The 27,448-nt window shown below is 46.8% G+C and overlaps 2 protein-coding genes across 4 annotated transcripts; one reads left to right on the plus strand and one right to left on the minus strand.

The window, feature by feature from the left end:
• Nucleotides 1-12,851, plus strand: HAGHL (hydroxyacylglutathione hydrolase like). 3 transcript variants are annotated; one of them, XM_039349775.1, is made up of 9 exons: nt 1-101; nt 2,595-2,731; nt 4,374-4,438; nt 5,403-5,520; nt 6,941-7,049; nt 7,617-7,720; nt 9,721-9,822; nt 10,661-10,740; nt 12,369-12,851. In XM_039349775.1, the coding sequence occupies exons 2-9, from the start codon at nt 2,627-2,629 to the stop codon at nt 12,529-12,531; spliced, it is 846 nt and encodes a 281-aa protein (XP_039205709.1). In that variant the 5' UTR covers nt 1-101; nt 2,595-2,626; the 3' UTR covers nt 12,532-12,851. The 3 variants fall into 3 exon arrangements, with proteins under 3 accessions (XP_039205709.1, XP_039205708.1, XP_039205710.1); XM_039349774.1 differs by lacking the exon at nt 1-101 and adding an exon at nt 184-265; XM_039349776.1 differs by lacking the exon at nt 1-101 and adding an exon at nt 184-265 and having other exon boundaries at nt 5,403-5,454.
• An 861-nt stretch (nt 12,852-13,712) lies between these two features.
• Nucleotides 13,713-27,071, minus strand: CIAO3 (cytosolic iron-sulfur assembly component 3). Its single transcript, XM_039349772.1, has 11 exons — nt 26,917-27,071; nt 25,662-25,754; nt 24,079-24,222; nt 23,535-23,664; nt 22,995-23,129; nt 21,975-22,093; nt 20,847-20,976; nt 19,707-19,779; nt 17,121-17,258; nt 15,663-15,820; nt 13,713-14,793 (listed from the first exon to the last, which is right to left on the minus strand). The coding sequence occupies exons 1-11, from the start codon at nt 26,986-26,988 to the stop codon at nt 14,555-14,557; spliced, it is 1,431 nt and encodes a 476-aa protein (XP_039205706.1). The 5' UTR covers nt 26,989-27,071; the 3' UTR covers nt 13,713-14,554.
• Nucleotides 27,072-27,448: the final 377 nt, after the last annotated feature.

Genomic DNA, 27,448 nt, shown 5'->3' on the forward strand with positions numbered 1-27,448 from the left:
GCCTTGGCCAGCCGGAAGCCGCGGGGGGAGGAGCCCAGGGACAGCCCGGGGTTTGATCCCCGCCCTCTGGTTGCTGTCCCCCGCCTGCGGCTCTTCCGAGCGTAGGTCCCCCTCCCTTTTCCGCGGAGCCACTTCGCTTAGTTAGGGAGAGGCGTTCTGCGCGTGCCCGGAAGGCGGGAGGGAGGGGGCGGGGGCGGCGGTTCCACACAACTCTCACCCTCCCCCAGGAAGGCGGGGCTTTTCGCTGGCTGCGGCCGGTCTCAAGGCAGGTGGGGGGCGGGGCGGGGAGGGAGGAGGGGGGGCTCCGGGGAAGGGCGGGGGGCGCAGGGGGAGCCGCCGCTCGCTCCAGGCCGGGAGGCTTGAGGGGCCAGCTTGGCCTCCCAAATGGTTGTTGTTGGGATTTAGACTCGCACCTGAACCCGCAGCTTCCTCTAGAGCTGGCTGAGGAATTCTGGGAGTTGAAGTCCACAAGTCTTAAAGTTGCCAAGGTTGAGAACCCCTGCTCTAGACTAGAGCAGGGGGCTTCAAACTTGGCCCTTTTATGATTCGTGGACTACAACTCCCAGAATTCCTCAGCCAGCATGCCTGGCTGGGGAATTTTGGGAGTTGAAGTCCACAATCAGAGGGGTCTTCTTGGCCCTTTTATGACTTCTGGACTTCAACTCCCAGAATTCCTCAGCCAGCATGCCTGGCCGAGGAATTCTGGGAGCTGAAGTCCACGAGTCATAAAAGGACCAAGTTTGAAGAGCCCTGCTCTAGAGTGACGTTTCTTAACCGTGACCATTTTAAGGCATGTGGACTTCAACTCCCAGAATTCCACAGCCAGCATTGCTGGCTGTGGAATTCTGGGAGTTGAAGTCCACATGCCTTAAAATGGTCACGGTTAAGAAACACTGCTCTAGAGTGATGTTTCTCAACCTCGGCTGCTTTCAAGGTGGGTGGACTTCAACTCCCAGAATTCCCCCTGCCCATAGCCTGCCTAGGCGGAGGAATGCTGGGAGTGCAAGTCCAGCCATCTTCAAAGTGGCCGCGATGGAGAAACCCTGGATTGTGTGAAGTTGGGCCTGGAATGGAGAAGCTTCCCAGAGTGGGGTGACTGGCAGTGCCCCAATTTCAGCTTCTTGAGGAATCATCCCCCCTTGCCAAAGGGGCCTCAGGCAGCCTTCCCCAGCTGGAATCAGTTCAGTTCAGCTGGAAGGGACCTTGGAGGTCTTCTAGTCGAACCCCCTGCTCAGGCAGGAGACCCTGGGCCAGGGGTCCTCAACCGTGGCAACTTTAAGACTTGTGGACTTCAACTCCCAGAATTCCTCAGCCAGCAAAGCTTATTTCTAGGCTGCTTGATTAGTTTCCACCCATTGTTTCCTGTCTTGCCTTCAGCGACTTTGGAAAATAGGTTGACCCCCCCCCTTCCCCCTGTTCTTTATGGCAGCCCTTCAAATACTGGAATTCTGCTATCACGTCGGCCTTAGTCCTTCTTTTCTCTAAATTGGAACATACCCAAATCCTGCAACCGTTGTTCTTCGTATGTTTTTGTCTCCAGACCTTTTAATCATCTGAGTTGCTCTTCTCTACACTTTTTCCAAAGTCTCAACATCTTTTTTTGTAATATGTTGACCAAAACTGGATGCAGTATTCCAAGTGTGGCTTTACTAAAGGTTTATGTCCATTGGGAGTGGTCCCACAGCAGCTTGGCTAACTTGATTCTGCTGGTTTCTTCCTGTGTTGGGAAAGTAGGGGGGGGGGGCTGCTTCAGCTTTCTCTTGTAAGGTTTTATTTCTCTAACATTGCCTTCTTTCTCACTAGCTAAACCAGTGGTTCTCAACCTTTCTAATGCCGTGACCCCATAATACAGTTCCCGATGTTGTGGTGACCCCCAACCACTTATACATCACTGGGTGCCAGGGGCGTGGCCAAAGAAAATGGGGGAAAAAATGGCGGACAGCCTTGTTTGGCGCCCCCGTGAAATGGTCGTTCGACCCCAAATGGGGTCCCGACCCACAGGTTGAGAACCACTGAGCTAAACCAAAGCAGTTGTTTCCTGCTGGAATTCTTCCGCTGTAAGATTACTACAAATATATATCGGGACGGGGGTGGGGGGGTTTCATATAAGAAGACAAACCTACCTTTGCACAATGGCAGACACAAAACCCATTTTCCCTTTTGCCGTGTAATGTATCCCCTTGTAAAGTCCCCCCCACTCCCTATTTCCATCCCAGGGTCTTGCAGTAGGATCTTGCCAAAATGGTTAGGAATTCCCCCACTAAACAACCCTCACAAACTACTGTTACTCTCCCCAGTTGCTTGTTCAGTGAGTAAAAAACTGAAGGAAAAGCTTGTGCAACTCCTGCACTGAATGTTTAGACCAATGGATCTAAAGGTATTCTATATTTCCAGCCCTTGTGGTTGCATAATTAAGAATTTGAAAGGGGTTTCCAGATCTTAAGCACAACAAAGGATAGATAAGAAAGACTTGGAATCAATTAGAATCATGCTGCTGCAACTACAGAGTGTACGGAAGTGTGCAAGACAAGGTAATTAAAATAGGCAAGGTGGTTTGGCGTTGTTTTTAATCAATGTGGTTTTCCTTTGGGCAGTTTGCTTCCAATGACCCTTGAATCTCTGGAGCATGAAGGTCAAAGTGATTTCAATTCTGGAAGACAATTACATGTACCTGATCATTGAAGAAACCACTCGACAGGCCGTTGCAGTGGATGCTGCTGTTTCCAAGCGGGTAAATGGGGTCAGAAAGAGGCTTGGAAGAAATTATAAAATAGGGGCCGGTGGCAGATGTTGGTTTCCTTTGGAGCAGCTTTCAAGGCCCTTAGGGCCGTGGTGGCGAACCTATGGCACGCGTGCCACAGGTGGCACGCAGAACCTTCTCTGTGGGCACGCGTGCCATCGCCCCAGTCCTAGGCCTTCAGCTGGGTTTTATAAAACCTTTTCGCCTTAGGCCTCTGCCGCTGTGTGCAAAAAAAAAGGTTCAATCAATCAGTCAATTTCAACTTTTCACGGGGAAAAAAAAAGGTCTTGCAAAGTTGGAATTGATCGATTGAACTTTTTAGTCCCACCCAGTCTGTCGTTACCACTAAAGCCCACCCAATGGACCAGGCCCACCCAATGGGCCACACCCACCAGCAACCGCTGAAGGTGTAGCCAATGACTGCAGCAAAATGAAGAGACGATGATTAGACTGGCTCTTTGGAATGGAATTTGGGACGTTTTGAGATTTCCTACAAATGCTCTATTCAGTTGCTCCTAGCAAGGAGACCATAAGACAGTGGTTTCCGGCGAGTTTAGACTCTAGGACAGGAGTCTTCAAACTTGTCCCTTTTATGACTTGTGGACTTCAACTCCCAGAATTCCTCAGCCAGCAACGAATTCTGGGAATTGAAGTCCACAAGTCATAAAAGGGACACGTTTGAAGACCCTTGCTCTAGGAGATGGAATAGCCATCAGTACTTTCGACAGTGGGCTTGCATACTTCCTTTCCTAATTGCTTTCAGAAATTAATTAATAACTGATTTTCAACTATTGGAAGTCTTCGGATCAACAAATCCCTGCGTGAGTTTCCTTTGATTCTTAGTGAAAGAAATGTTAAATAGCAACAGCACTTAGACTTATATACCGCCCCATAGTGCTTTACAAAACTCTAGGCGGTTTACAGAGTGGGCACGTCCCCCAACAATCTGGGTCCTCATTTTACCAGCCTCAGAAGAATGGAAATGTAAGGACCCACCCCACTTTGCATCTTAAGAAGACAGAACTCTTGGAATAGTTCTTCCAACAGGCATCCTTTATTAAGAGAAAATGGTTGCAGGCGTTCTAGACAGGACTTGGGGTCCAAGCTCTCCGATTCAAAGTTTTAAGGGGTTCCCCAGTAGCCCCACCCAATCACCCCCTTCCAGCGACAGTCTCAGGCATTACACTCCCACCCTCTTTTCATTACTGCCGGTTGGAGGGAGACTTCAAAGAAAACTACATGAAAGGTAATAGCCCCCTTTGTTATGATTAGGCCTTTTTGGTGGTATCCACATTCAATCCCTTTAAAGTGTACCGAAGGAAGTGAGGGCCATAAAGCCCCTTTGTTTACCCCTTCCCCTTCATCATATGACAGAATCCAGAGAAGGCAGAAATGGGGTTTTCTATAGTTGATAACTAGAAATGAAATATAATTGGATTCTGACAGGAAGCCTGAGTCAACCTTGAGCCCCATCAGGACCGGACTGCTGGCAGTCGGCATAATTAGCCTGCAATACTGCATTCTAATTATTGCGCCACTACGGCCCATGAATACAAATGGAAGGACTTAAAAAAAATCATTTGGAATAAATCTAGATGCACTATGCTCTTTGTGGGTTTCTTTTTCCCCCCAGCTCCTGGAGATCATCCGGAAAGAGGTCGTTATTCTAAAAGCCATCCTGACTACCCATTGCCACTGGTAAGTGTGTTTGTGTGGCTCTTGTCCTGGTTGTTTGGGACAAGAGAACCACAACTTTCCTCCCTCTTCAGGTTCAAGGTGGGCTGAGTTCGTGGGGCACAAATGAAACAACTGCAGCCCCCCTTCAAATCCAAGGGGAGGAATTTTTCAGTAGTTAAGAGGTAGCCCAATTCTGGAGAAATTATTATTATTATTTTTTAAAAATATATATTTTATTGGTTTTTTAATTTTAACAAAAGGTACTTAAGGCACACCGTGGTGTTTGGGTAAACAAACATTCCAAAAAACAAACAAACATAGATAAACCGCTCAACTTAATACATTCACTGTCATCTCTCTATTTCCCACAGATAACATAATAAATTTAATATATTCCATTTCTAGCTTAGATTTCTATTACTACTCAACCTGTTTTGAAAACTTTATCAATTTACAATTGCCATAATCAAATATTATTTTACATCAACAAATTATTACTTCGAATATCTCTACCAGATATATTAAAGTTCTCAATCTCTCTCATCCCTCTTTTTATCACCAATCTCATTCATTTCTTCTTCCAATAATAACTGACTTAAGAAAAGAAGAAAAAAAAATGTTAAACCTTAATTCCTTTCAATTCATTACACAAACTTCAAATTCCATCCAATTAATTATCATACCTTATCAGATCATATTGTTATACACAAAAATCACCTAATCAATTTAAGCACTTCAAAATTCCATTCTCATAACTGAACATTTTTTCAATTCCAGAAATTCTGGAGAAATTATTGAAGAATAATTTTTAAATTTGTTAAAACTGGGGACAAAAAAAAAAAATCAAAGAGCTTCTCTGCCTGTCAATGGGGTGGACACGTTTTGAAAAACTAGAAGAGTTGTGCTTTCTTTTTGACAAGCCTCGTGTCTCTCTTCCAAGCTGGACATTTGGAGAGAAAAACTATTTCCTCTTCTCTTTCCCAAGGGATCATGCAAGAGACAATGAAGAACTGGCCAAAGTTTACCCCGGCCTGCAGGTATATGGTGGGGACACACGGGTGGGAGCTCTCACACACCAGGTGACTCATGAGGAGGAATTAAAGGTAAGCGTGGAATGGACCACTCCTTTCTTCAGTATTATTGGGGTATCATAGTATGCCTGAATTACAGAAAAGTCCAAAACTACCCACAGGGATTTCATTCGTATGTGACACCATGACACCCATGACACAAATTGATTTCTTCTTTCCCTCCCAGGACGTGCCCAGGTGATGCAATTCACACTGTTTGCACTTTCCTTCATGCGTTAGGGTTAGTGTATCTCCTTCGGCTCACTCTGTTGATCCTTTTCAGCAATTGGCCGGGGTAGGCATTTAGGGTGCAGCTGAAGTTTGCAACGTCCTGGCCTTTTCCTGTCCACCTTTTGCCTGCCCTTTGTGACAGCAGGTCCATGCTCAGCCTGCTGTGCTGCTGGCGGCTGCATGGTTTTCCTTGTGACTTGACTTCTCCGCAGGGTGTTTTCCTCCACCATCACCTTGGAGGAATTGACGTTTGAAGGTGGAGGGTCGTTCTCCGAGCTCGTGGGTTGGTTTCCAAATGTTTTGATACCAGTCTAGGTAATATCTTCAGCGAATTGAGGAGATGTCAGTATCCATGTTCTTGTGCTTATAAGAACTTCGTGTGTTCAGTAGGTCCTTGTGATGGGGAGGTCACGTCAGGTGTGGGTCACGTCAGGTGAGAGTCTTGTGATGGGGAGGTCACGTCAGGTGTGGATCTTTGGGAGGTGACCTCCCCATCACAAGACCAACTGACCACACAAAGCTCTTATAATCAGAAGAACACTGACACTGTTGTTGTTAGTTGCAAAGTCGTGTCCGATCCATCGCGATCCCATAGACAACGTTCCTCCAGACCTTCCTGTCCTCTACCATCTTCTGGAGTCCATTTAAGCTCACGCCTCCTGCTTCAGTGATTCCATCTAGCCACCTCATTCTCTGTCGTCACCTTCTTCTATTGCCCTCAATCTTTTCCAGCATTAGGCTCTTCTCCAGTGAATCCTTCCTTCTCCTTAGGTGGCCAAAGTATTTGAGTTTAGAAGGATCTGGCCTTCTAAAGAGCAGTCAGGGTTGATCTCCTCTAGGACTGACCGGTTTGATCACCTTGCAGTCCGGGGGACTCGCAGGAGTCTCCTCCAGCACACTGACACTGACAACCTCTAAATTCTGCTGAAGATGTTGGTGAAACATTCAGAAACAAACCCACAAGCTTGGAGAATGGACCTCCACTCTTATCCGATACCTGAGCTACAGATATTTGCCACTATTGAACTGATGCTTTCCCAGGATCGGTCACCCCCCTCGCTAAGGCAAAGGCTGCCTTCCCATTGTGCACAGAACCATGAAGGAGCCCAGCCTATTTTGGCCTAGCCTGGAATGTTGTGGGAACTCAGCAAGTGTACGGGAGCATGGTTGGCAGCTGTCTTGGACTTTGACATAGAAACCCACCCTCCTTTCTCTTGGACAGTTTGGCAGCATCAATGTGCGGTGCCTTCTCACGCCAGGCCACACCGCTGGACACGTCTGCTACTTCATGTGGGAAAACGATTCTCTGAATGCTCCTGCAGCTTTCACAGGTCGGTCCTGAGAAATGAATGGCAGTTATGCTCCCAGTTGATGACATGCTGGAGCCTAGGAAACGGGGAAATTGCTCATACGCACAAAGCTGTTGAAGCAGCTTTTGGGTTAACTCGCTTTCTAGGTTCACACAGTAGGGTATGTGCACCACGGCAAGACGCCCAAATTAATAACGTCAACAAGATTAGGTGACCAAGCTTAGCAGAATGCATCTGCTGGGTATATAAATGATCTTCTAAGCAGCATGTTGTGTGAATAGTTCCAGCCCTTTTGTGCTTCTTTGCATCGCCTATTTCCCGGCATCCTTAACTGAAAGCAACAGTGTAAGTGTCAAGGAAAAGAACCATTGCTTATCAGTAAAGTCTGTACTTTGCACAAAACTGGCCTGACTGATTATCTATTCACATAATAAGCTTTTAACTTGAACACCAAGTTAAATCATCATCAGAATTTCAGCGGGAAAAGCTGCCATTTTAGACTGGCCATATGCCCATCTATTCCTTCCGTTTGCATGGTAATCCCATGGGGGATTCTGGCTCGATTGTACGTTTTCCCTTTGTTCTTAGGCGACACCTTATTTGTCGGTGGTTGTGGGAGACTCCTGGAATGCCCACCTGAACAGCTGCACAACAGCCTGATGGAGGTCCTGGGCGGGTTGCCAAAGGAGACTGTAGGTTTGAGTTGCTTCTGACGCCGCTGATGTGCCAGGTCCCAAATCCGAGGAAAGAGCCCTGCCCTCTTGTGGTTCCCACTTGAAGTCCCCAAGGTGCTTTTTTATGAGACAATGGGACTTTCTTGTTTTTCTTTGAAGATGTTTCACTTCTCATCCAAGAAGCTTCTTCAGCTCTGACTGGACGGTGGAGAGTGGAAGGATTTATACTCCTTGCCGACAGCTGGTCATTTGCATCCTTTTAAGAGTCGTTGAGGCCACCTGGAGGTTTAATGGGCGTGGAGCCTTCTTGGCTGGTACAAATGGGCGTGGAGCCTTCTTGGCTGCTGGATTTTTTCTGCCCTGGGTCCCTTCACTGTTGAAGACAGGCACAGGCTGTTGGGATGAGTCTGTGTGGTCTGCATCTCAAACTGAAACACAAATGGTTCAGAAATGTCTTCAAAGAAAAACAAGGAGGTCCAGTTGACTCCTGAAAAAGCACCTTTGGGACAACCATGATCTGGATGACTTGGAATCTCTATAGACATTCCCACTTGAGGGCCAGCAGTGGGGATAGAGGAGCATAGAAGGTTTAGGCCAGGGGTCAGCAACCTTAAACACTCAAAGAGCCACTTGGATCCGTTTCCCAGAGAAAAGAAAAACGGGGGCTGCAAAAGTTGCGCACACGCACGCAAGGAGCAGGAGCTTGATTGAAGAGTTTAATTAAAAAGAAATAGAGGCTGCTGTGCATGAGTTCTCTCTCTCTCTCTTTTTCTCTCTCCCCTCCCTCCTTCTCCTTCTCTTTGTCTCCCTCCCTCTCTCTCCCCCCTCCTTCTCTCTGATCTTCTGTTCACCTGACAAGCTGGCTTCACACTGTTCTCCGACAAGCTGACACACATTTTTATTGGGCTGGCTCTCTCCTGCCCTTGGTCTGCCAGTCCTCTTCCCCCACTCAGTGTATGTGTGTTTGTGTGTGTGTGTGTGTGTGAGAGAGAGAGAGAGAGAGAGAGAGAGAGACAGAGAGAGCTGCTGCTTCCTGTTTCCTGCTGAGATGCAGCAAAGGCAGGAGCCCCGCCCAATAAACTTGTCCGAGAACAGTGTGAGGCCACTCTCTTTTTGAGAGAGAGAGAGAGAGAGAGAGAGAGAGAGAGAGAGAGAGAGAGAGAGAGAGAAGGGAAGCGCAAGTGCCTCTCTGTCTCTCTCTCTACAAATGGCGGAGGAGGCTGGGAGTCACAGGAGAAGGCTCAAAGAGCCATCTGCAGCTCCGGAGCCGTGGGTTGCCGACCCGTGGTTTAGGCAAAACTTGCTGCCAGAAGGCAGGCTGAGGGGTCTGGGGGTCCAGGACCTCCACTCAACCCCTCGGCCCTAGCTGCCTTGGCTGCAACTGTCCCACCTGTGGTCAGCAATACCCAGCTGACCACAGCAAACCCACTGCGGTCACCTTGCTACCACCCATTCCAGAAGCCTTTTCCAGTTTTCCATGCTTCTAACTGTTGTGTGGTGTTTAAATATTCAAGCTCTGTTAGTTTAGTTCTGGTAGCCTAAATTTTAATCTGGGATTGTAATGGGAAGGGCTGCGGTTCCATTTTATACCATGATTTGATAGCGATTTTTATTTGATTAAAAATATTGAAAGTTATACAGTGCCTGGGTAGCAGTTTCGGAGAAGGTAAAGCGGATAGTTGGCAAAACAACCCGCGAGGACAAGAATACAAATTAAAACATCCCCAATAAATGGTGGGTAATATCACATAATATATATTTTTTGATTGCCCCATCCCAGATAGAGGAGAACTCAGAAGAGGGTCAGTTCTTAATTTTAAAAAATTAGCCGTATTTTATGAATCGCTTTGTCTTTTTGTGTTTTCATTTCCTCAGAAGTGTGAGAAACCACATTTCTGGTTTTTGACAAATGTCACTCGGGACCTTGGCGATCACAGCAAAGAAGTTTGGGGATGGAAGGGATTCCAAAGTGAATTACTCCTAACATGGTAGCCTGAAAAAAAAAAATTCCTTTTCAGAAAATCTTCTGTGGACATGAGTACACAACCCAGAATTTGAAGTTTGCCTTAAAGGTGGAACCAGAGAATGAATTTGTGAAAGAAAAGCTCCTTTGGGCTAAAGTGAGTGGTTCTATCTATACTGTTCTCCCACTTTTTCATCTTTCTGAAATGAGAACAAGATGGAAAGTTGACCCTTTATAACCAGAAAAGCATAATTATAGACCAGTAACCTCAGTCTCTAATTAGCTTAGTGGTTGCTTCAAAAATCCTGTTGGACTCTGGATTGTTTAAATCCTGGCTTCCGGTATAAGCCAACATTGGTGGCAGAAGCCATCATTCTAAACTACTGAACAATGGAATACAAGTCTTGATTGCTGGCAGGGGTGTTTGTGGGGGTAAAAAAACTTAAAAAAACCAACTCTGGATGGTTGAAAGCCTCCCTTTTATGCTTCCATTGTTCATTTAGATTTTTTTTTCAAAAAAACAACCACAAAGTATTTGGAAATACCCCCGTTTGCTCAGTCAGAGGCCAGAGTGGGCCTCCTCATCTAAGCCTTTTGTTGATCCTCAGGATCAACCACTAGGATGTGGAAAAGGTCTCGTTATTTTTTTTAATAATTAAGGAGAAACTTCCTAACAGTGAGAACAATTAACGAGTGGAAGGGCTTGCCTTCAGAAGTTGTGGGGGCTCCATCGCTGGAGGTTTTCAAGAAGAGACTGGACAATCATTTGTCCGGAATGGTAATAGGGTCTTCTTCTTGTGCAAGGGGTTGGACTAGAACAGGGGTCCTCAACCTTGGCAACTTTTAAGACTTGTGGACTTCAACTCCCAGAATCTGGGAGTTGGTCCACAAGTCTTAAAGTTGCCACGGTTGAGGATGCCTGGACTAGAAGATCTCCAAGGTCCTTTCCAGCTCTGTTCTGAATTAAATGAAATCATTGATTTATTCTTTCACAGCTCCGAGAAGATGAAGACCTCCCAACAGTGCCTTCTACTTTGGCTGAGGAGTTCCTCTACAACCCGTTTCTTCGCATCTTGTGAGCCCACCTTTCTTTAGAGGAGGGGGGGCGCGTTTTTTTCTTTGGTTTCTGTCCCAGCTTTCCTCCAGGAACTCAGGGCCATGTGTTCAGTGCCCACCACTCACCCCAGCCACCCGTCAGGTTGGTGGGCTAAGGGACTGACTAACCCAGTGGTTCTCAACCTTTTTAATGCCACGACCCCCAACCGACCGTAAGTCGAGGACTACTCAACCGGTCGTAAGTCGAGGACTACTCAACTGGTGCAGCACCGTTTGCAGAATGGGACTTTTGGCGGGCTCAGCAGGGCAGAGACAGCCTGGACAATTTCTATTGGCTTTTGAAAGCCAATAGAATTAGACTCTATTCAAGAGAGTCTATTCTGTTGGCTTTCCAAAGCCAATAGAATAAAAGGGAGCAGCACAGCTAAGGAAAAGGGGGAAAAAATGGCGGACTGCGTTGTTTGGCGACCCCCGTGAAATGGTCGTTCGATCCCAAATGGGGTCCCGACCCACAGGTTGAGAACCACTGGACCAACCCAACTTTCATGGCTGAGAGTGGGCTTCTGGGTATTGCTGCACTTCAGAACACGTCCGGAGTGGATCTGAACTTGGGGTTCCCCAGATCATCCAACTTCTGAATCCTGTCCCTCAGGCTATAAGGGTCTTGTTTTGTCTGGGTTCACACAATACGCTGAATGCCAAAACACAAATTATCCCTTTCGATTTCAATAGGGTGGAACATGTTCTAACAAGATGCCAAAGAGTTGGGTTCTCACAACAGTTTTACTGTTTGGTGCAAATCCAGCCAAGGCTTACTTTTATCTTGAATTAGAATGTGCAGCATCTTGGATTTAGAAGCACAAAGTGGGGCCACAGAGTGCTCATCCGATGCATCTTTTCTGGGATCATAGAGAAACACTCCACAGCCAGAGCACAGTCTTGAGAAAAGATGCTGGGTACCTAAGACAATCGGGAATAGGTAGGCAATGAGATTGGCCATTGGCTGGATTATTTATCGAGCTAAGGCAGGATAAACTAACCTCATTTACAACAAAGCCTCATGCCAGAATCAGCCTTTGTGGTTTATTCCAGGATATTTGCAACGACAGCATCGGAGAGACCACAGTTCTGGACTTGATCATGTGATTGAAGGCCTGCCCCTTTTGTGTTTAAGCATAAAAAGGGAAAGGGCTTCAATCACATGCTTATCATAGTGCTTTGCAGCCCTCTCCAAATGGTTTACAGAGTCATCATACTGCCCCCAACCATCTGGGTCCTCATTTTATCGACCTTGGAAGGACAGAAGGCTGAGTCAATCTTGAGCGGATCAGGATCGAACTCCTGGCAGTGAGCAGTTAGCCTGCAATACTGCATTCTAACCACTGCATTCTGCAATACTGCATTCTAACACCCCTGCTCTGCAAAATAGACCACAAAACCAATTATAATTCAAGACGGTGATGGTTGCCTTCAGATTCTAAGGACAATTCAGGCACCTCCTATCCCTGCTGGGGAACCAGTTGGTTTTTGCAAAAAGGCCCCCAGCTCCTTGCTCCCTCCTGTACATCTGTGTAGTAGTGTGATAGCATCTGAAGTTTTGGCGGAAACCTCTCTTGGGTTTGCTAAGTGGGCCCTTTGCTGTTCCAGGGAAGAACCAGTCCAGAAGTTCACGGGCAAGTCGGTTCCTGTCGAGGTCTTCGCTGCTCTCTGCAAGGCCAAAGAGAGTTTCCGGAAACCCAAAGAGCAGCTCAATCCTCAGGCTATGCTGGCATTTGAGTGGGGGCTTTTTGATCCCCTCCTGCAAAAGTGAACCCCTTCCTGCCGTGGTGAGGACACGGGCGCTGTCGAGGAAGGGCTGACTCCCTCCTCCCCGTGCCCGTAGAATCAAATGCTGCAAAGTTGCCTTCCCCTATTTCACGGAGGAGGAAAGCGGCATCCTTTACTTCCAGTTCTTGCTGAAAAATATGACGATGAGCGCCGAAGTAACACCTTCGTTCTGTGCAGAAGGCAGGCGCCATGGAGCCGTGCAAAACGGAGGAGGGAAGTACATGGTTGCCTGCCTCCCAATTTACGATGAATTGAATGACAGCTATTTGTTCACTTGTAATTAAAAAAAAAATTAAGAATTGTTTTGTTGGGGTTTAAATCCTTCAGGTGCTCAAAGCAAGTGTGCATAGCATTCGTTCCTCCTAATTTTCCCTCCATAGCCCTGTCCGATGATTGAGACTGAATCATTAAGACAGTTGGTGAGACTGACCTCCATGGCTGATAGCTTTGAGCATGAGGCTCAAAGGGCAGGCTGAAGCTGCACCATCCTGGCCAGAAGCTGTTGGGTGGGGTGGAATCTCGTGAGTTAGAAAGGAAAACCTTGCTGTGATTAAGCAGCTGAGTAAGGCAGATTTGTTGTCTTCTGCACATTCTGCAGCCCAAGTCCCTCGCTGGGCATCAATTCAATACTTTGTAGAAATGAGGAAAGTACTTTAATGTGTCTTCTCTTTTTTTTTTTTTATCCTTAACAGATGAGAATGGGCTAATTCAGGTTGATCCCCAAAGGCAAATGTAAGCAATCTAAAATTGGGATGATAGGAAGCTTGCTAATGTGTGTAAAAATGAGAAAAGTCAAGAGAATCCTGTAAGAGCAGATTGCGCAACGCATCTCCAAGCCAGCAAACCTAAATTGCCTTCACTTTCGGATGGAAGAACTGTTTAGGTCTTCCTGTTCTCCCTTTTGTTCTTGTAGGGTCTAAAATTCCCTTCATTGAGGTTGTTTCCTCCCCAGTTAAAGTTTTGGGGCAGGCTGAAACAGTGCAACAATTCCACTGTACTGCACCTTTCTCACTTGAGAGATTTGGAAAAAACTAGTACGCTGTGCCTGCTGCTCCAGCACCCAGGCAGATGCAAAGCTGTACTTTCAGATACAAAAGCCTCCCACCCACATGGTAGGCAAGTTCTGAGCAGCCCTTATAGAAATGAGACAACATGGAAACCTGATTCTATGTTCTCTGATCAATCTCTATTTTATTGATGGTTGTGAGTGTTCGTATACACAGCCTTTGCGATACACAGGGTGGGAGTTATGTTTCTGTCCTCCCCTTATGTCGCATGTGGACTTGAACAGGGTAGTCTGCAAATGTTCCACTTTGTGCCACATGACCGGAGAGAGACGTGGACTGGTGCTGCTACTCAACAGCCTCAGCGATCCAGATTCATTATGAGGAAAGTTTCAGGACTATTTTTCCTCCATAGACATCCAAACCATTCACATTTTTCTTTATTTTATTTTGGTCCCTTCTCCCTAAATGCCAAATTTAACCCGGATCGTTTTGCTTTCATGCAGTTATTCAGAAAAGCTCCTTTCATAAATTCTAACTTCCTGTGGGAGTAGGAAAAAAGGGGTGAAGCTGTAGAAAGAGTAAACTAACAACAGTCCAATTTTCTGCCTCAAAGATCTGGTGAGACGAGAAATCGAGTGGAGAGCACTGCTGTCTATTGTGAAGCCAATTCTTCACCTTACACTTTTAAAAATTCAAATATAAATCTTTGATAGGACTATTTGCTTAAAAACGAAACTTTCCGCTTCATCGGCAGCAAAAAGGGATCCATTAGATCAGCGGTCACCAACCTTTGCAACTTGGCGGCCCAGCTGAGGAAAGGGGAAGCGGGCCACCTAAGCGATGGGCCGGCATGCACACAGTTTGACTGTGAACTGCACACACATGTGCATGCCTGCTGCTCGTATGAGTCGAGTGGGGTGTGTGTGTGGGGCCCAATTGCAAACAGGCCACAGACCACTACAGGGGACCCCTATACTAGATTACACGAGCTGAGCAAATTTACCACTTAATATTAAAGCCTGTGCTGGCTTTCTCCACCGCATGGTATTGTGTATGGAGGTGAGTTTGAGCCTGTTCGGAAGTGGGACCACCGAGCCACTGCTCATACAGGTCCCTGATGGTTTTGTTCATCTCAGGGTCTTCTGGCTGGACCATTTCATACAGTCTCTCCACATGATGGAGCAGATCCTTGCTGGATTCTCCCTCTGCTCTGATCTGTCCCCCTCCATTTAAGCACCCTGGAAAATAAGGGTTCACAGCTGAAGGCAAGAAAAGCAAAGTCGCATTTGGCTTAAATTGGGGGTTGCTAACTCAAGGGGAGGGCTGGAGGAGGTTGGACTTTTGGCAGTGTGTCATTAAGTTGGAAATAAGGAGCTGTTCTAGGTATATAGTGCAAAAGGGGGGGGGAACTACCTCACAAAATGTGGATATGCAGGATGTTCCCTATGACCCCTACTTGTCTGGGTTGATGGGAAGTTACCATCTAAACCAGGGGTGTCAAACTGCCAGCCCACGGACCGGATGCATCGTACCAAGACCGTGTCCACCCCATTGCTGGCAATGGGAAAAAAGTTGCAATATGTCGCGCCGCGAGTTTGACACTCATGGTCTAAACCAGGGGTAGGCAACCTTGGCTCTTTTATGACTCGTGGACTTCAACTCCCAGAATTCCTGAGCCAGCCACGCTGAGGAGAAAGGGAGATGTTTCTAAGCTGAGCCATGCTGGCTCAGGAATTCTGGGAGTTGAAGTCCACGAGTCATAAAAGAGCCAAGGTTGCCCACCCCTGGTCTAAACCAAGCCCTAAATTGCCAATGTCCATCAATTTCATTTTCTAAGTAATTTTCCAAGGCCTATTTGTAAACCAAAGGAATTCTTGGAAGCAAAACACGGGTAGCCTGCATTTTGTTTTGCATCATTTTAGGGACGACGCAAGGGAAATGCTGCAGGCCACGATGGCACCTAGGAATCCCTCACTATGAAGGTACCATTGACTCTCTTAAAAGAATTCCAGAAATGGTCCCAGAGAGCTCTAGAATCACCACATCAGGCATTTGTCTCTTCCCTTCCTGCCATCTGCCGCAGAAAACCTGCAGCCGCCATCCTCACCTGAGGGACAAGCCATCACCTCGATGTAGTGGTAGGGCAGCTTTCCACGCTTCAGTTTCTGCACAAAGTTTTGGATGTTCCGAAATCCGTATGCCAGGGCAAAGTGCAGGAGAGTCTGGCCATCTTTCTCCAGCGTCACCTCTTGAAAATCCTTGTTTCTGAATGGAGGAACGTGAAAGAGCATCGGGGATGACAGACAATAATAATATAATAATAATAATAGTAAAGTTGGAAGGGACCTTGGAGGTCGTCTAGTCCAACCCCCTGCTCAGGCAGGAAACCCTACACCATTTCGGACAAATGACTGTCCAGTCTCTTCTTAAAAACTTCCAGTGTTGGAGCATTTATTGCTTCTGGAGGCAGGTTGTTCCACTGGTTAATTGTTCTAACTGTCAGGAAGTTTCTCCTTAGTTCTAGGTTGCTTCTCTCCTTGATGAGTTTCCATCTGTTGCTTCTTGTCCTGCCTTCAGGCGCTTTGGAGAATAGCTTGACTCCCTCTTCTTTGTGGCAGCCCCTGAGATATTGGAAGACTGCTATCATGTCCCCCCCCTTGTCCTTCTCTTCGTAAAACAAGTAGTTGCTTTTCCTCCAGGGCTCATGAGGAGAAAGCAAGCTGGGCTTTAGCAGCACTATGGACTGGGGAGAAACGGAAGATATGTATCCTCCAAAGTCTATAGCAGACATGTCAAACACAAGGCCCGGGGGCCGGATGCGGCCCATGAAGTGGTTTCATGTGGCCCGCGAAGCCATTCTGGAAACAGTGAGGGAACGGCCCCCACTGCCTTGGCCCTGGCCCAGGCTGGCCGACCTGGAGCCAATGTACAATTTTGTGGTGGCCATCTATGCTGAAATGCATTCGGTCTCTCTCTGACTTTGCCCTGGTACCCATCATGAACAACCTGGCTAAGGAGAGCAAGCACAGCAGCAGCAGCCTTGAGGAGAAGGTCAGTGCAGCTGGGCACCCCCTTGGGGAAGTGGGGCTGGGCTTGGTGCTCAAGGGCCAGGCTGGGCATTTGACCTCTGCTGCCCAGGGCTCTGGGCAGCCTGCACCACCACCCACATAGCTTGAGAGGAACAGTGAGGCTTCTCCAGTGGACCATGCCTTGGCACTTGCCCTGGTCGGACCCCCTTCTGCCAGAGACCCTCAGACCTGTCCCACTCCTGCCCACAGGCCCCCTTACTGGGGAACCCCTTAAAACCTTGAATGGGAGAGCTTGGACCCCAAGTCCTGTCTAGAATGCCTGCAACCATTTTCTCTTAATAAAGGATGCCTGTTGGAGGAATTATTCCAAGAGTTCTGTCTTCTTAAGGTGCAAAGTGGGGTGGGTCCTTACACTATGACTGATCTGACTGAACGCCCCTTTCCTGCTCCCTTCTGGGACTGGAGGGAGACAGGAGGAGGGTGAAGGCAAGGGGAGGCTGGGGCGAAAGGGCTAGGAAGGAAGTCGAACGCCTTACTTCAGGGTCTTGTAGTGAAGCTCCTTCACTGGTATGCCAAAGAGCTCCTTTGCTGCATGTTTGAATATGTGCTCCAAGTACCCCCCAGAGCCGCCTCCAGAATGGCCGAAGAGCTTTTCTTCCAAAAGGTTGCCAAACCTACAGCAGGGGAAAACAGGCCACAAAGTCAATGTCAGAATCCAATTATATTTCATTTCTAAGTTATCGACTATGGAAAAAAAAAACCCATTTCTGCCCTCTCTGGATTCTGTCATACTGTCAGAATCCAATTATATTTCATCTCTAGTTATCAATTATGAAAAACCCCACTTCTGCCTTCTATGGATTCTGAAGGGGGTGAACAAAGGGGCTTTATGGCCTTCACTTCCTTCAGTACACTTCAAAGGAACTGGATGTGTGTATCACCAAAAGGACTAACCGTAACAATGGGGCTATTACCTTTCATGTACTCCTCTCTGAAGTCTCCCTCCAGCCGGCAGTAAGGAAAAGGGGGTGGGAGTGTAATGCCTGAGACTGTCGCTGGAAGAAGGGGGTGATTGGGTGGGGCTACTGGGGAACCCCTTAAAACCTTGAATCGGAGAGCTTGGACCCCAAGTCCTGTCTAGAACGCCTGCAACCATTTTCTCTTAATAAAGGATGCCTGTTGGAAGAACTATTCCAAGAGTTCTGTCTTCTTAAGATGCAAAGTGGGGTGGGTCCTTACACATACTACAAAGGGGAAGGAGGATGAGCAGGGGGGTTTTATGGCTCGCACGTCCTTCAGTAAACTACAAAAGGACTGGATGTTGATTCCCATCAAGAGGACTGACCATAACCATCTACTCAGCTCTCTGAAGTCTTCCTTTTGCCGGCAGAGAGAGAAAAGGGGGGGGGGAGAGAAACAAGGCAACGCCTGGAATCTGGGAAAAGAGGATGAGTGATCGTCACCGGAAGAATTATGGAGTGGGGGCTGCTTGGGAACACTTAAAACGTTGAAGGATGGGAGAGAACTCCTGAGAGCCTGTCTAGAACGCCTGCAACCATCTTCTCTTAATAAAGATGCCTGTTGGAAGGGATATTCCAAGAGTTCTGTCTTCTTAAGATGTAAAGTGGGGGTGGGTCCTTACAGTCAAGCTCAATTCCTGGTGACTCTATGGATAATACATCCATGCAGTTTCCCTTTCTGACTTCCCTATCTAGCCAACAATCATGTGGTTAGCTTTCCCAAGACCAGCAAAGATTGGCTAAGGGCTACCGTCCACGAGGCCCTAGTTACTTCACATATTCTTGGACACAAAATGAGAACTGATTTCTGCTGCCTTCTTTCAGGATATATATATATTTTCACTTCTCAGTTTAATCTCCAGCCTTTGAAGGCCTTCCTGCTAGTCTCCCATATATGTGCTAACTCGGTCCAATCCTTTTTCAACTTTTCAACAGCATCCCAAGCTAACTAGGTGTTGCCATTAAAGGTTACCTACCACCAAATGCCCAGCAGTGTTTTAGTAAAACCAAAGTCCAATGTAAGGATACAGGAGAGGGTATCAGCCCAGCACCCTTACTCTCTCTGCTACAATGGCAGCAGACGTGTTGAAATGCTGATTGCTAGACAGGAGGTAAACTTGAACGCTTTTGCGATCTGGCTGATCTTTAACTCCAGCATGTCTCTTTCAATGCTGCTAACATTGGATGTTCTTGCTTTGACAATATATGGAGATGCAGCCTTTTTCTTTCTTATGCTTTACTCTTAGAATTAGATGGTACTGGGGGAGGGGGAGGAATGTGATGGGAGTTAGTTAGACATAACAATATTGTAATAGTGTGTGAATTCAGGGCGCTTGTAATAAGAGATGGTAATAAGAGATGATAAGGCATGGCGGGATGAAGAACTGGTGGGGAAGCCAGCATTTCAAACTAATTGGAGAATGTGATTTATGACTGTTAGTTGTAGGAGGGAATTGTGCTTTGATCTTTGTGCTGAGGGGAGGGGAACTCAGATTTGGGCTTGGACTGTGTATGTGCCGATGTGTTGCCGCTCAAATAAAGATTCTTTAAGGTAAACAATGCCTCGAAGTTCTTTGAAGAGTTTCATATGTTGGAACCATAACAGTGGGAGATGCTGTGAGTTGTCATTAGTGGGAGATGCTGTGAGTTGTAATTGGGACAGATCACTTTGGCCACACTCGTGAATTGAGTTGAACAACTTTCCTCCAGCCTAACTTGGCCTTTAAACAACGTGCAACTGTAAATCAAAGTGGGTCCAGCCAGAACAAAACTAAAACCAGCTCACTTGGTTAGATCATCTAGGACAGGGGTAGGCAACCTCGGCTTTTATGACTCATGGACTCCAACTCCCAGCATTCCTGAGTCAGCTATTCTGGGAGCTGAAGTCCGTGAGTCATAAAAGAGCCGAGATTGCCTACCCCTGATCTAGGATATATTTGTTAGTGAGCTGTAATGGCAAGAAGAAGGGCGCATGAGGCGTCTCTTGGCCATGGAGACTCTCCTTTAGCTGAATACAGTACGTTGCAGAAGCAACTGGAGAAAACAGACTGCAGCTTGGCAAGTAAAGCAATTCTCGGGGGCGGGGTGGTGGGATGGTCTTACATGTTATCCAAAGGCATAGGATCCACTTCAAGAAGGGATACTCCTTCCTGGTCCAGCAACTTTAAGACTTCTCCTGAAACAGAGCAAAGAGATGTGACAATGAACTCAAGCAGACCAAAGAGACCACGCCTTGGCTCAGAACAAAGACAAGAAGTTTCACAGGATTCCAAGGTAATCCGGTGTGAGCCTCAGGGCAGCTTCTAGGAAGAAAATTAAATGAAAGCAAAGGAGTCCAATATTTGATTTATGTTTATTTTTCTTACTAGGCACCAGCCTGTTTTTGAAAAAGAAAGTGTTCGATTTATGCTCCGTGCCCTCAAATGATAGGAATTGGAATTTGGGGGGGGGGGGGGTTTGCTATGGCTGGAAAAAATAGTGTCAGGTATTTAACCAGTTGACTTCCTTGCCCTGAGTTTGCTGTGGCTACTGAGGACAATACAACTCTCTCCTTCAGTCGCCAAACTCTTTCTATCTTGAAACTATGTTCAACCCATTACTCAGCTTGCAAGCTTGCCAGCGGCAGAAAGAATCATGTTTCTTGGATCTGCCTTAGGTCTCTGGGATCAGGTAATGTACAAAAATACAGAACTCATTCCTTCTTATGGTAAATACTAGGATTGTATAAAATGTCCCAAATCTGTCACGCTTGGAGCAACGAAACCCCATCTCATTTTGAGTTCAAGAAATCTAGAAATGTAAGAAAAACCAGCTCTAATTCAAAATGAAGTGTTTCCCATTTTACGTTATTTGCACATCCCTCGTAAATACACCAGGAGAATAATCTCCACTGTCTCTTTGTCCCCAACTGCGTGGCTGAAGTACTTATTTGGAGCTTTCTCCTTATGACAAATGAGGCCCCGGCCTCCATCAAGATTCCTGTCAGAGCAGGTTCAACTCAAGGAAGGGGCTGGCAAAGGAGAAGCAGGGCCCTTCCCTCTCAAAGATGGTTTAGATCAGAGATAGGCAACCTTGGCTCTTTTATGACTCGTGGACTTCAACTCCCAGAATTCCTGAGCCAGCCATGCTGAGGGGACAGGGAGAGGTTTCCAAATTGAGCCATGCTGGCTCAGGAATTCTGGGAGTTGAAGTCCACGAGTCATCAAAGAGCCAAGGTGGCCTACCCCTGGTTTAGATCTTTACCTGTTGTAATCACACAGTCAACCTCACGGGTTTGGTGCTTTTGAATGAAGAAATCTGGCCTGGAAGCTTCTAGCTTTTTGTCATAGCAAGGCATCACTGTTACGTGATAGATTTGATCTGGTGTCAGGCACTGGAACAAAAGAGTGTCGAAATTGCAAAAAATGCCAAAAGACTACTTGGCCCCTAACGTCCCAAGAGCGGATGCAACTGAATAGCAGAGCACAAAGAACAGGACCAGATCCCAGTCTGGGGCCTGAGCTGTCGGCCAATTAGAAACTGACCACTGAACTCAGCCTTATTCCTTCCCCAAAGCGTTTATATCACTTCCCCCTCTCCTGCTCTTCAAGTGATGGCCAGGGGATTCTGGGAATTGTATAGTTATACATCTGAAAAGTAACATACACAGAAGAGTTGATAAAAGTGCCCCACTGGGGGGCAGTCACATCATGGGTAAATCCCATCGCACTCATGACAGAAGCCCCATGGCGCTTCTGGGTTGAAAGGATTAGCCGGTGACATCACCGTTACCCAGGAGGTGCCCAGTTAGGCTCTCCTTTCAGGAGCTGGAGCGAAGGACGGGAGCTCACCCACCCCACGGTAGCACTTGGGCTTGAACGTGGACTTGCTAACCTCCAACCCAGGGGGGTGCTAACCTCCAACCCATCGTGCTCCTTATGGGTAGGAAATTTAATAGGAAAGAAAGAGTTGGCTGCCTCTTTGGGAAACACACACACACACACACACACACACACACACGCTGTCTTTACAGAGGGAGCAAAAGCTCTGAGCTACAGCTATAGCAGATACTGTGTTTCCCCCCAAATTAAGACCGGGTCTTATATTAATTTTTGCTCCAAAAGATGCATTGGGGCTTATTTTCTCGTTAAGATTTATATTTGGGGAAATAAGGTTTTAAATGCATCCCTCTTGCTGACACTCTTAACTGGGGCTCATTTTGGGGCTGGGGCTTATATTAAGCGTGTCCTGAAAAATCATGCTAGGGTTTATTTTCCGGCTGGGTCTTATTTTGTGAGAAACACGGTATTCGTAGCATATTCCCAGTTTGTCCTTTGCCTCCAGTGGCTTCCAAACTTCCTATTACATCTGTGAGAAAAGTTTGAGCAACACCTGGTGTTTGGCAAAGTGGTCCTTAATCAGGGAGCCCATGATCTGCTGAGGTGATCTGGTAGTGCTGATGTATGGGATGATAAAATTCCCGTGGGTTTTTTCAGCATAGCAGATCCAACCTGAAAGAGAAACATTTCAAAGAATTAAACCTATCTCAATCATACACAAGAAACGTATATTTCAATATGGAGAAGATGGATAGATTATATTCAGAATAAATATGGGACTAAAAAGTTCCATTTATTTTATGAGTAAATTTTAGAGTATTATTTTTATTAACAGCATATTATAGTGAAATTATTATTAGTTTTAATATTGTTTTTAGTATTAGTATAGTTTAATAACTTGGATATTGTTTAATAATATGGAATTGTTTATATTATTATGTTTATTTTATTTGTCTGTATTTATGTTAAAGGGGGGGTTAAAGTATACTATGAATTTGCTTATTTTATAGTTGGTTAATGTTATTTAGAGTTTGATTATTATATTTGTAATAACCCTGTATTCAGCTCTGGGAAGTGGGGGAGGGGGAGGGAGGTTAGGGTGTGGGGGGGGTTGGGGTGTAATTCTTTATAAAACTTTTTAATTAAAAAAAAAAAAGAATTAAACCTATCTCTGGGTCACTGAAAGCTACATACAAAGATGGACCATGACCCAATTTAAGAAGGGCTGAACAAGGAGTTCTTTTTCCCACCCATTAAACTAAATATAACCAGACACCTAAATATGTATCAAGGCCCACACTTTTGGGCAAGACGACAACAGAAATTGCACAGTTGATGGTAAATAAAGAAATGTGGTAATTGCAAAAGGTATTTTTGAATCTCCTTCACAGTGAGTTCACAAAGGCACAATCCCGTTGCATGACCTGAAACACTTTGTGGTTATTGTCTCCCCCCAGGTTGAATTGCCAATTATGGGAAAAGCTGCCAACAGACGGCCCTTCTGTCTCTCGCACTGTTATGGCTCCTATGTTTTCCATGCCTTCCACACCATCGCTTACTTACGTTTACTTACCAGGGCAAGCAGCGGCTAACATGGGCAAAGCCTTCTTATCTTCTGCTCGTCTCTGGAAACGCTGCACAAATTCCCACTGGCTCTCCAGCAAACTGAAGTTCCTGGCGAAAGTTGTGTCAAAGACAAAATGGACACCTGACAAAGGAGAAGGAAGAGAAGTGTTGAACAGATACTAAAGAGGAAGCGCAATTCAGGGTGACATTTGGTCAACTCGGCTGCAGAAAGAGGCCGCAGCCATCGATGATGATGATGATAATAATAATAATAATAATAATAATAATAATAAGTTGGAAGGGACCTTGGAGGCCATCTAGTCCAACCCCCTGCTCAGGCAGGAAACAAATGGCTGTTCAGTCTCTTCTTCAAAACTTCCAGTGTTGGAGCATTCACTGCTTCTGGAGGCAGGTTGTTCCACTGGTTAATTGTTCTAACTGCTCAGCATCCCTTTTGAGAATTTCAAGGAGCAAACTGGCTGAGAGAGGACAGCGCAGCCTTTATATACAAATCTCTTAGCACCATTTTCAAATCAAAATTACTCACCTAAATTCTTAAAGAAGGCCGTCAGCTTCTTAGCTGCATCTAAAGGAGTCATTCCAAATCTCGCAGCTAAAGAAGCTCTGGACTGTGGAGATACAGACACCACCACCAATTTCTTGGATGAATTGGATGCCTTTTAGTTAAAAAAAAAAAAACACCAAAGGAAGAAAAAAAACCGTAACTCCACTGACCTACCACACTTATATTTGTATAACATAAGGCAAGCAAACTATTTCCATATGTTTATTATCTAATACATGAAATATACCTCTTCGCTAGAGGAGATAAAATTAATATTAAGTTGACTCTTGGTGAATTGATGAACATATCCCCTTTCGCTCTCTCCCTCCCCCCCTGCCCATACTGAATGTAGAAAATAATTAAAAACGGTAATAGAAAAAGAGAAAGTTGAAGGCCATTGAAGTATAGCTCCTTGTTTAGTGCAAGATTCAAAATTAAACACAAGGACCTCATCGCTAGATCCTTGGTTCCAATGTGTTCCCTCCGCCCTAGTTAGTCCGTCTTGTTCCAATGCTAAGTCACACACCTTATTGGCGTTCAGCACTTTGGACAGCTCTTCGTGGCTCTGCTGAGTGATTAGGACACTCTCCGCCGAGGTGATGCAACCGCTGCAGGCCAAGCAGTCATTCAGGGTAATCTTGGCCCTTTCTAGTCTTTGGGACCCGCCGTCCTAGGAAGGAAGCCATCGAATGGGCTGCTGTCAGCACCCTGGAAAAAGTAATTACGAGGGGCATCCACAGGGAAGGTTAAAAAGTCAGGAGGGGAGCTGCAACCACACAAGCGAAGCCCCACCACTCTTTGTACACGCCACATGGCTGTGACTACCATCTTGACCAGGGGTCTTCAAACTTGGCCCTTTTCTGACTTGTGGACTTCGACTCCCAGAATTCCTCAGCCAGCGTTGCTGGCTGAGGAATTCTGGGACTCGAAGTCCACAAGTCAGAAAAGGGCCAAGTTTGAAGACTCCTGGTCTTGACCTTTTTGACAAGCATACACATTCCAGGTACAGGTAGTCCTCGACTTACAACAGTACATTTAGTGACTGTTCAAAGTTACGACAGCGCTGGAAAAGTGATGTACGACTGTTTTTTTACACTTACGACCGTTGCGGCACCCCCATGATCACGTGATTGAAATTCAGCTGCTTGGCATCTGACTCGTATTTATGACGGTGGCAGTGTCCCGGGATCACATGATCCCCTTTTGTGACCTTCTGACAAGCAAAGTCCATGGGGGAAGCCAGATTCACTTAACAACCATGCTGGCAATTTAACAACTGCAGTGATTCACTTAACAATGGTGGCAAGAAAGGTTGTAAAATGGGGCAAAACTCGCTTAACAAATGTCTCACTTAGCAAGAGAAATGTGGGGTCAATTGTGGTCAAAAGTGCAGGACTACTTGTACTTCTGTTCACTTCCCACTTTTATTACAGGGTTCCTACTATCAAAGACACTAGAAGTCTTACAGATTTCTTTTGCTCTGTTCCACAGAGATTTGTGCTAGGCTATACCCTTGAGACTGCAAGGCGTTCAAACCGGTCAGTCCTAGAAGAGATCAACCCCGACTGCTCTTTAGAAGGCCAGATCCTGAAGTTGAAACTCAAATACTTTGGCCACCTAATGAGAAGGAAGGAATCACTGGAGAAGGGCCTGATGCTGGGAAAGATTGAGGGCAATAGAAGAAGGGGACGACAGAGATGGAGTCACTGAAGCAGGAGGCTGGATGGAGTCACTGAAGCAGGAGGTGTGAACTTAAATGGACTCCAGAAGATGGTGGAGGACAGGAAGACCTGGAGGAACGTTGTCCATGGGGTCGCGATGGGTCGGACACGACTTCGCAATTAACAACAACAACATACCCTTGAGAACACTTAATTTGTTGTCAAGAGTTTGGGTTTCACAGCAAAAACTAGATAAGTTTCTGATTATGACAAAAATGAACCACATCAATTGCTAGTCCTCCAATCTAGAGCTATTTCCAGCCCAACAAAAAGTCATATTAAAGTTGGTTTGTGTTGCATAGTTACTAATCATGGTTAAACATGTTGAAAAAAAAGTTTGTTCTATAGTCTCCAAAATACACTCAAACAGGGGAAAGGAAAACTTTACCTGGCCAACTTGGAAATAACTTCCATCGTCTTCAATACGGATCTTAGCTGCTACTTTCCCAGACTTCTCAACCTTGATTGGCTTTATGCATTCCTGAAAGAGAAATCAAACAAGTCATAAAAGGGCCAAGTCTGACGATCCCTGCTCTATGGTAAGAAGAGCAGCCAATAAATTTTGAAAATAAATAAATATAATCTCCGCAGGGATGAGTTCCAAAGGGAGGGAGCCACCACGGAGAGGGCCCTTCTTTGAAGACCCTGCCAGATATTCCTTCTTAGGAAAAAGGACTCTTGACATTCCCCTCCTCCCTGCTCTGTGGGTCAGGTAGATCCGACTGGGAAGAGACGGTCCTTCAGACAATCTGGTCCCAAGACAACACTATTAAAATATTATTACAGTGCCAGAATCTTGCAAGTCTGAGTGTGCCTCTCCCTCCTGGCCTTTATCCATTATGAGCCGAGGTGGCGCAGCAGTCAAGAGTGCAGTACTGCAGGCCACTTTAGCTGACTGTGTTCAGCAGGTCAGCAGTTCAAATCTCACCGGCTCAAGGTTGACTCAGCCTTCCATCCTTCCAAGGTAGGTAAAATGAGGACCCAGATTGTTGGGGGCAATGTAAATATATATATACACATTGCTTACTGGGGTACACCGCTTAGAGAGTGTTCACACTTAAAGCGGTATATAAGTCTCATAAATAAATAAATATCCTTAAGGCAAGGGTCTTCAAACTTGGCCCTTTGATGACTTGTGGACTTCAACTCCCAGAATTCCTCAGCCAACTCCAGAATTCCTCAGCCAGGCACACGTGGCTGGGAGTTGAAATCCACAAGTCCTCAAAGGGCCAAGTTTGAAGACCCCTGCTTGTGGACTTCAACTCCCAGAATTCCTCAGCCAGGCACCTGGCTGAGGAATTCTGGGAGCTGAAGTCCACAAGTCATCAAAGGGCCAAGTTGGAAGACCCCTGACTTAAACCGACTCCCGCTTTCCCAACTGGCAGTGAATGGAGCCATTTAAACCAAGGCCGCTTCCTCTCCTCCTAGAGGGGGAAACCCGAACCCAGTGAGGGCGATAGAAGGCCCCTCCTCACGGCTGCGCTTGTGGCACGGCGATGCTGAGGCAAGCGGAGAAGGCAGCTCCTGCCAAGCCGGCCTCCAGACCGGCTCAGTCCCCTTCGGCCTCTGCCAGGACAGGGCTACCGATAAGGCCTGCAAACGTCGCTTCGGTCAAGCGACGCGGACCCCGGCCTGACGCTCACCTGCGAGGGCCCGATGAAATCGTCCAGGTCGGTCAGCTGCAGAGCGCCGCTGAAAGGCGACGCCACCGCCATCTTGCGCCCGCCTTGCCGTAAAGCGCCGTAAAGCGCGAGCCGCGCTTCCGCAAAAGGCGGCGAGGCCGCAGGGCCTCCTGTCGTAAAAGCCGCCGCGAAGCAGGCGCACGAGGCTCCGCCCACTCTCCGCCTGAAAGGGCGGTTCGAGAGACCTACGTAGGGAGAAGAGCCGGGCACACGAGGCTCCGCCCATTCTCTCGAGGGGGCGGTTTGATGGAACCTACGTAGGGAGAATAGCCGGGCACACGAGGCCCCGCCCACTCCTCCTGGGCGGGGTTCGAGAGACCTACGTAGAGAGAAGAGCCGGGCACACGAGGCTCCGCCCACTCCTCCTGGGGGGCGGTTCGAGAGACCTACGTAGGGAGAAGAGCCGGGCACACGAGGCTCCGCCCATTCTCTCGGAGGGGGCGGTTTGATGGAACCTACGTAGGGAGAATAGCCGGGCGCACGAGGCCCCGCC

Source organism: Crotalus tigris, unplaced genomic scaffold, assembly GCF_016545835.1.
Source record: "Crotalus tigris isolate CLP2741 ecotype Arizona unplaced genomic scaffold, ASM1654583v1 scf7180000018301.7375997, whole genome shotgun sequence".
Classification (NCBI taxonomy): domain Eukaryota; kingdom Metazoa; phylum Chordata; class Lepidosauria; order Squamata; family Viperidae; genus Crotalus; species Crotalus tigris.